The sequence below is a fragment of the Sitodiplosis mosellana genome, unplaced genomic scaffold (assembly GCF_009176505.1).
Source record: "Sitodiplosis mosellana isolate CC-2019 unplaced genomic scaffold, AAFC_SMos_1.0 Smas_scaffold_6165, whole genome shotgun sequence".
Taxonomy (NCBI): Eukaryota; Metazoa; Arthropoda; class Insecta; order Diptera; family Cecidomyiidae; genus Sitodiplosis; species Sitodiplosis mosellana.
In genome coordinates, this window is record NW_022601406.1 from 1,230,993 (window position 1) to 1,240,322 (window position 9,330).

Consider the following 9,330-nt stretch of genomic DNA (forward strand, 5'->3'; position numbering starts at 1 on the left):
CAAGACGTTTCCTCTGTTTTTTTCGTGCGTTTGACGTTTGAAAAGCTTTCAAGTTCATTAACTTTTAAGTTTTTCAAACTATGGACTCGCACGTCGTTAATATGTATAACATATGCTCCTCTGTTATCGGCAAGCGATTGAAGATTATTAAACTATGGGGTCACTTAAGCGGCTCCCAATATTAAATCTGACCATGGCGAACTCGTGTAGGGTGTATACTCTAAATTCGCCTTCGAATGTTAAAAAAATTCATCCCCAACACTTTCGATGCATTTTTAACCCTTTAAAACTCAACTGGGCAAATAGGTTATATCCTACAAAAGTTGAGCCTGGTCCCATAGATTTCATTGGTACATAGTGTTGACCTCCCATGTTGACCCAGTTTGAAGGGCAGAGGTCAAATGTGGAAAAAGTACAAAAACCACCCCAAACTGGGTAAACTTCACTCCTCAACCCCAAAAAAATTGCATTTTTGGATTCCTCGTCGAAAATGAGCTATACCTCAGGAACATTAGTTTTTAATAAAACCTCTCACTTTGGCTCAAATCATCTCTGAATGTACAGTGTGAAAAATTGATATTTTTCTATACATTTATACGGATTTTTTTGCGTTTTTTCGGTTTCTCTTTCATTTAGGAGATAATGGCCTTGATAGCTCTTATCAATTATACTGTTATATCCTTACTGATAATAGATAAGTGATGACTATCTGCGGCAAAATTGTAGATTTTGACGAGATCTAAAACTTTGCTGAACAAAGTTGTACTCCATCGCATATGGGGTACGAGTTATGGAAGAAAAACCGAAGCAACGCAAAAAAATCCGTTTAAATGTATAGAAAAATATCAATTTTTCACACTGCACATTCAGAGATGATTTGAGCCAAAGTGAGAGGTTTTATTAAAAACTAATGTTCGGGAGGTATAGCTAATTTTCGACGAGGAATCCAAAAATGCAATCGATTTGGGGTTGTGGATTGAGGTTTACCCAGTTTGGGGTGGTTTTTGTACTTTTTCCACATTTGACCTCTGCACTTCAAACCGGGTCAACATGGGAGGCAAACACTATGTGCCAATGAAATCTATAAGACAAGGCGCAACTTTCATGGGACACCATGACGAACTCGTGTTGGGTGTATACTCTAAATTCGCCTTCGAATGTTAAAAATTGCAACTTTACCGTCAACAAAGATGAATTTTTACTTAAAAAATCTATGAGTGTCCCAATGAACACATGTAATGCTAAATGTTTGAAATTTGTGCATATCTTAATGTAATGCTAAATGTAGCACTAAAAGTGCAAAAATTGTGCAATTTTTGGACCTATTTAGATAAAATTTTGTTTCTGGGCACAATATGTGTAAGAATTGTGCACGATTTGGGAATAAATCTACTATGCACAATAATTGCACGTGTTTGGCTCATTGGGGTGATAGGTATGATATAGGCGGTGCTTGTGCACTTATCTGCTGTGGGTACATGATTTTGTACCCAAGAACGGATATCCGTTTTCCGTTTCCGGAATCACAATGTGTGTGGATTGCATTAAATAGTAATGCGCCATCTATGTCATGATGCTTTTGTTCGTATAAGTCCATATGCATTCAATTTGAATGCTCAAAAAACGTTCAAAACCATTAGTTGGAGACAAGATTTTATTTGGTGCCTTCAGAATTTCAAATTTTGAAATACTATCTGAAACAGAAAAAAAATGGAGCCGCCTACGGACTATATGATTCCATGTGTTGTTCCTTAATTCCTTAGTCTTATTCTATGTGTACTTTGTTTAAATCGTCAACAAAACGCATGGAGTATTTCTCTGTTTTGCTTTATAAGGTGATTATAATACAAAAGTTCGTTATAATTCTGAAACCTTATATTGTGCGGATAAAGATTTTTATCCGTAACTGCGATCCTTATAATCGAACACTTTCACCGATACGGATAATTATTTGCATCGGCATTTGTGAGTCATGAAAAAAAAGAGTATGAGTTAAGCGTAGCACGAGCAATCTGTAATCCTTCAATGTAAAACCAATACAAGTGGAGGGGCACGCGGGGCTTACTTGTACTTTCACAAATAAACAAAATTATTTGTCCCCGAACGGTTAATTATTTCTAATCTGTAGAAGTGATGTCAGTGACCCTTTTTTTAGTCACTCTAAACTATCTTCACCTTACGTTAGAAAGATAATGAAATTCGAACCCCAGATTATTGCGAGAGAATACAATTGGCGGAATCTCGTTAAAAAAAATTGATGAGTTTTGCGCAGCCATGTGTGTCTCGAAGAGATAAATTCCCTATTCACATAATATTGCAATCCACCCTATTAATGGTCACTGAAGAATAAACTCCGTTTTCTTTCTCAAATAAAACACACGTTTCGTTCCATCGAAATATACATTTAATAAGTTTCTACAAAAAAAGCAAAGACTTTGCACAATTGTTGCTGCTCTTGTTTTCGGTATGTTTCAAAAAAATAGAATATGAATAAAAAAATATATATCGAATAGATTTCATAGTTTGTCAGTTCTTGATTCTGGATCTTTAACCGCACCATTTAGTCTGCTTCTTGCGAATAGCGTTAAACATTCGTAAAATTAATTCATTTTCTTTTAGTTTTCAAGTTAACAATATCATTTACAATTAAATAGTTGTTCCATCTTTGCTGTTGTTTTACGACATGTAAAACCTGAGGCTTTCAGTCGATGCACCACTCGTTTGATTAATTCATAGCTTTCTATCGTATATATATAGTTTTTTTTGGCTTAAGATGTAATGTTCCATGTATTTTTTTAAAGGAAGATTCTTAAATATCCGCATAATGTTTAAAATGTAAAATTCAAAATATTCTTCTTCTTTTTGTTTTTGTCACCAAATAACATATTTACAAATCTATAGAGTGTTTGTTTTGTTTTTTTTTAGTTTATCACGGTCTAAGTGTACATGAGCTTCCATTTGATTTTGTGGAGAAGAAGATGTTTTTAATTATTCACATAAATTTATCTATCTTATGGTCTAATTGAGAATCATTATGCTTCGATGCAATTTGGGCATCGCAGCATTGTTTTAGGTAAGGATGTTTTTGGCTGCTTCGATTTGGTATTCAAATGTTGTAAATCCATCGGTCGTGTTATTCATGAAAATTCGATTTTTCTCGCCGCTTAAATCCATTCAATTTGCAGTCATAATTGTTAAACATTTAAAGGAGATAAAAAGTTGTTATGGTTAAAATTGGAATTGTTTTTTTTCTAGTTAAAAAAAAAATGGTCTGACTTCAAACTGAATGAATTTGGTGTGCAAAAAAATCGAATTTTTAACGAAGAAAACAAATGATTCAGCTTTGATAGAATCAGTGTGTTAAATGAATGCCAAGGTGAGCGGGCTGTTGGTGAATTGAATGTGTGAGGAAGTTGACGGTGACGAGTATCACCGATGTGCAACTCCAGACGAATACGAAAATGAGCCAAACAACACTTTGGAATGGACTTCTAAAATCGTTGATAATTCCCTGCCCCAAGATTTGGCGACATGTTTTTCGTGCTTGCCACACCAGCGCAACGGGTATGATATATTGAATGCCTGTGCCCGCATAACTGCCCGTAAAACTGACCAAACTCGCCAGGCTATCGGTGAAATAGGTGATGACAATTGGTGGAAGTATGGCCAACAGCGGAAATGTACAACGACACAATAAAAATTGGCAAAAACTTGCATAGGCCGCATCTGGATTGGTGTTACTTTGTGTTGTTGTTGTTCCCATGAACAATGCTTCGAGATTATTCCGCAGTGTGATGGCAATGATTGGAAAACTGGCCGACAACGTGAAGACGGGGAATAGTGCCAAAAAGTATTCGATAAACACGAGGAACATATCGGATTGTTTGGCCGTTGGTATGAAGTTCAGTGTGTACAAATCTTCAAGATGTGCAAATGCAAATGAGCCAGTCACTGCAAGGAATAGATAAAATCCGGCGATGAGCATATAATCGGCTGAAAGCATTTTATGCAAACCGCCTTTATCACGAATCGGTGCCACTAAACTGGGCAACGAATGATGACACATGAATGAATAGACGCAAGTGCCAAACAGTGATGGCATTCCATATGGATTGGCAATTGGTGGATAACCTTGTTGACCATTCACCATAAGCCGTCGCACTGCAATGCTGATCATTATTGAAAAGGCCATCCAACGCAATAGGATCGTACACATTTGAATATACTTGGTTTTTTGTACATTGAAAAAAGTGAACGGACCCAATAGTGTAATGAAACCGATCAACGACATTCGATAGCAATCGAGGCGAGTAAAATTTGCCCACTGACTCAATGGATCCACATTCGTCCAGCACGGTTGTGCGTCCAACTCATCATCTGTTGCATTGGCAAAGGCACTGTTTCGTGTACTGTAGAAGAAGAAGAAGAGAGGAGGAATTGTGTCATATGCCTGCTTTAATACATAAAATCCAATTGGAATCGAAACCATTATATCACACTCACCAAATGACATCTCGTAGTGTTTTCGCAACAGCAGCTGAGTAAATACTTAAATCACCGTACAAGTAGATGGCAAAACACAGGAAAAATAGCACACGACCCTTATCATTGAAAAAAATGCGTGCCATATCGACCAGTTCGATTTTCGTTTCGATTTCATAGTATCGTGTTCGTTGCGAAAACAACGGCATATGCTCAATGGTACTGTTGACATTGTCATTTTGAATCAGACGATTCGGCTCTAAATCATTTACTATCGCCGAATCATTATCCTCTTCGGTATTTGAATCCGGATCCTGTGGCACGTACTGGAGGACATGGGAAAAGAGAGAGAATTAGTTTTAAAGAGACTGGATATGAATTTCTGAGTCAGTTTTTTTGACTCAATGGCATTGAGTTTAGTTAGAGTTTGAATCTAATAAAAACCAAAACTTTTTTCACATCTGAAATTATTATTCATCAGAATTTAAATACTGACACAATTGTATCTGTTTTTTTTTCGGAATAAACACTTGTTTTCTACTCAAGACTCTAGTTGTACCAATAAAAAAAAGTTCTTAAATAAAAATGTGCTACTTTTGAGTTTGTTTTGTCTCTATTTTCTCTTACTGCATTATTTCTACTTACACCTTCGCGTTCTCGTTCTCGCTTAAGCTGTTCCAATCGACCCCAATAGTAGATGGCATTTGCACAAGCCATTGTTTCAATCACAAATGTGACCGTCATATAGCTGATAAATGCCAATATTGTAATGAGAACCAAGCCCAGCAGCCATCCCGTTTTGGCGAAGGCCGAAGGTAACGTAAGTGCACCCGTTCCAACGATTAAATTGAATAAAAACATCAAACCAATCTGGTTGGAATAGAATTGAAATCCCAAAGAAAAATGAATTATTTTTGTCATAATTGAAACATATCGTAAAAAGGCGGAATAATCCAACGAAATGATAAAATGAAATGTTGAAACCAAAAAAAAAAAAATTATGACTTACCCATGATGAATATCCATCATCACTGGATCCGGATCGATTCTCTCTTAAGCTCGGCATCTCTGTGCCACTTACAATTGCCTCACATTAACTGAAACCACGACACTTTTGTTCGCATTGACGTTTCAAATCGCTGGACTGTTGTAATATTTATTCAATCGGTTCCCGTTCGAAAAAACGCAGCAATCGTTGCTAAGTACAGCGAAATTTTAACATATGTACGACGGAAAAAAATTGCTGATCTACTTTGGATAATTTCTACTGAACGCGATGACGACAACACAACTCAAGAGCAAAAAACCAAAATACAAACAATAATTTTTTATGTAGGAACACAAAGTGAAAACGAAGGAAATAAAAAAAAAACAGAGGAAATCCTCTCGTTTTGGCTATTTTATGTTTACAATTGGGTTTGTCATATGCGTTTTAGTGATTTGTAAACCGATTTTCGATCCGGAACACACAAAGCGTCGTCGCTGTTTTATTTTAATCTGCTCTGATAATTTCACAAACGCTTTAATACACTAACAATCATTATAATAAACTTCTTTGTATCTCTTTTTTTGTTGTTTCGTTCTTTGATGTCGTCATTTGTGTCTTTCAGCTTCGTCTCTCTTTTCTGTGTATTTTTTTTTAACTTCTGTCTGTTGTGTTGTGTATTTTGCACAGTGGAAGAGAGAGAGAGAGAGAGAGAGAGAGAGAGAGAGAGAGAGAGAGAGAGAGCGAGAGATTGTTTCAGCACTCAGTTGTCATTGTTTCGACTGTGTTTGTTTGACAGATCCAATACGTATACGTCTCGGTGAACTCATGCGAAAGAATACAATGAAAATGCTGGTACGGCTGGGGTGCGTTCGCAATGTATGAATATGGTTCTTTAACCGCCAAAAGAATCGAATTTCAAATTATATTCATTAGAATTGGCTACAAGCGTTAAGAAGTTAAATTTCAAATAGGTTTTCCATCGCGTTGAAAATACGCTAGATTTTCATAGGTCAATTGTTGTTTCTATGACGTGATTTTGAATGTTTCTATTATGTAATTTGATTGTGATTTAAATTTTAAATGCAAATAAACTGTTTCCATGCATTATCACTAGTTTGACACACGTTTTTCTTTTGGGCTTTTAACGAGGAAAAAATCAGCTGATAACATCAAATTGAACGAAATTCCCATGGAATCCCTTCTTTCAAAACCAAAACAAAAATGCACTCGCTCACACAAAAGAACGAAGAACAAGAAGAAAAAATAGCAATAAAAATGGAGAATATCCTGCGTCGTGTTTAAATGACAACGAATCGACTAATTCTGATTAATCGGTTCGAATATTTTTTTTTAAAAGGCATGCTATCCATTTGCTGTGTTGCTGCAAGTGGCAAAAGATCAGCTTACATTTCAAAGTCAAAGATTGATAACAACAATGGCTATGAAAGTGACTCTTCGTCTCTCTCACTCTCACTCTTGTTCAGCCGCTCTGATTATAACCTATTTTGAGATGAGTGAAGTGATGCCATTTAATCAATCCAGAGAGAGAGAGAACATGGAATGAAAATGGAACATTCTCAGCTAATCGGCACTTGTAACGGCCGCTTTGCTCCATGTATACGCCAATGTGTGATATCATCACAGAAAAAACATGAACTAAACTAGTTTAAAAAGACTTCGACCACAGAAACAATATCATCGGGTTCCATTAACAAAGTCGAATGGTTTATTCGAGATATTATGTGTCTATGACAAGATGAATCATCATCCACATCGCCAATGCCTTTGTCATCCAATCAAGTCTGATATTGACTGGTATGCTTTTGGTTCGGCAATAGGAAAAATGGATAAAAAAAATTAGTGCGCACGAAATACCGAATATAAAACCGAGATAGAGCAAAGAAAAATAAAACCCACAAAACAAACAACACACAAAATACGGACCGAAGGAACGGAGAAACCAGAAAAAAAACAAAACGACGAAAAATTCATTATGCATTGCCCATCGCACAAGTGCTATCAGAGTCGTTAACCAAATCTAGCCAAAGCGATTTTTATTACATTGAAATGAAATTGGTCGAACGGTCGAACGGTCGGTCGGTTGGTCCCGCTTCGGGCTATTGCACTGTGTGTTATGCGCGTTGTTATTAATGCGTCAATAAACTTAACGCATATCAAACTCAAACTGCATTATAGACATTTCATTTTGTCGTAAATATTCCATTATCATACGGCCGCGCGATAGTCGCTCGCAACATTTAAATGACAGTGCAACGGGGACGATCTCGCAGTCACTCTCTCACTTGATGACCGAATACAAACGGACGAATCCCAACAACAACAATGTTGCGAACAGTGACGAATCGAATGAGAGAGAGACAGAGAGAAAACAAATTATGAAAAATTTTGATCGTTCGATTCGTGTGTGTTTTTTTTTTAATTCTCGTGGCCATAAGTGTTCATATCAGGCATGGAAAATTTAATTTAAGCAAATTTAATAAAAAAAATAAGGTTTGGGGAAAACGAACGACAGAAAATTAATGAATGAAAAAAAAACCGACAACAACAGAGAAGTGAATAGAACCAGAAAGATATGTCATATCGATGGTCGGGCCGCGACAGAGAGAGAGAGAGAGAGAGAGAGAATAAGAGACTTGCACCATTTCGATATGCAGTGAAATGTGTGTCCATTTGCACAGGCACAACCGTTGATATCGGGGCTTCATATACTCTTTGCGGTTTAAAAATACATGATAAATCGGACAAATATTTCCAAATCCATTAGTGGTGCCGATCGTATGTTGCTCTCTCTCTCTCGCGTTCTTTCTCTCTCAACAACGTTCTCTTGCTTTGCGCGGTGTTTCTTCATGCCTGGCTCTTTGCTTTCTTTCCTTGCTCTTCTTTTTTTTCGCTCGCTCGCTCTCTCTCTCTCTCTCTCTCTTTCTCTCTCTCTCTCTCTCTCTCTCTCTCTCTCTCTCTCTCTCTCTGTTCGCTCTGGATCCATGCGATAATCGAAAAGGAAGAATTAAAAAAAAAAATTACGAAAATTCAAGCAAGAAATGAACCTCTCTATATGTTGAAAAGAACAACGACCATTTCAAGTGTATATCGATGCACGGAATCGTTTTCCGTATGAATGCTATATGAAGTATAATGCATGCTATCGCATGCAATTAATAAGATATATTTCGAGTTTCTTCCCGACCAAAAACGAGAGATACCGGAGAAGAAAATGGCGTAGAACGAAACACCACCAACATTCATAAATTAATCGGGATACATACGACGTTAAGAGAGTTTTCAAAGTGAATTTCAAGTGGAAACCACTTCCACGGAAAATACCTATCGTCTTTCTCTCACACTCTCTGTCTGTGCTTGCTGGTGTGCAGTTCTCTCTCACAGCCCCGGTACACACAGCAGGCAAATGTGCATGCACATTCACGGTAACAGCAACGGCAACGAGAACAGCAGCATACGAGCACCACCAACCGTCAGCACAAGTACAAATGCAAGTGGCAAACGTAGAATGAAGAAGAAGAAGAAGAAATAATAAAAAAACAACAACAACAACATGCACACACACGCACACCGAATATGCCGAGTTCAACGAAAAATTGTTGATTTTTCCCTTTGTCGCTCATTTCTACCGATTTTTCTTCTTTCAATTATTCGTCATTTCGACCGATAAATACCAATTACTTGCAATACATAGCTGGAGCATTTACACAAACACGCACACAGAGAAAGAGAGGGACGCACACATACACATACAGGCATATGTGCAGCAGTGCACAAATACACCTTCGTAAAAGGCATCGTCATCTCCTCGCATTTGTCTTTTCGGACGAAAAGGCGATTTC

The 9,330-nt window shown here is 37.1% G+C and overlaps 1 protein-coding gene across 1 annotated transcript; it reads right to left on the reverse strand.

Annotated features, from left to right (window-relative positions):
- Positions 1–2,386: 2,386 nt before the first annotated feature.
- On the reverse strand, positions 2,387–6,833 carry LOC129574674 (transmembrane protein 104 homolog). Its single transcript, XM_055456999.1, has 4 exons — positions 5,492–6,833; positions 5,128–5,352; positions 4,504–4,808; positions 2,387–4,409 (listed from the first exon to the last, which is right to left on the reverse strand). Exons 1-4 carry the CDS (start codon positions 5,546–5,548, stop codon positions 3,353–3,355), a joined length of 1,644 nt encoding a protein of 547 aa, XP_055312974.1. The 5' UTR covers positions 5,549–6,833; the 3' UTR covers positions 2,387–3,352.
- Positions 6,834–9,330: the final 2,497 nt, after the last annotated feature.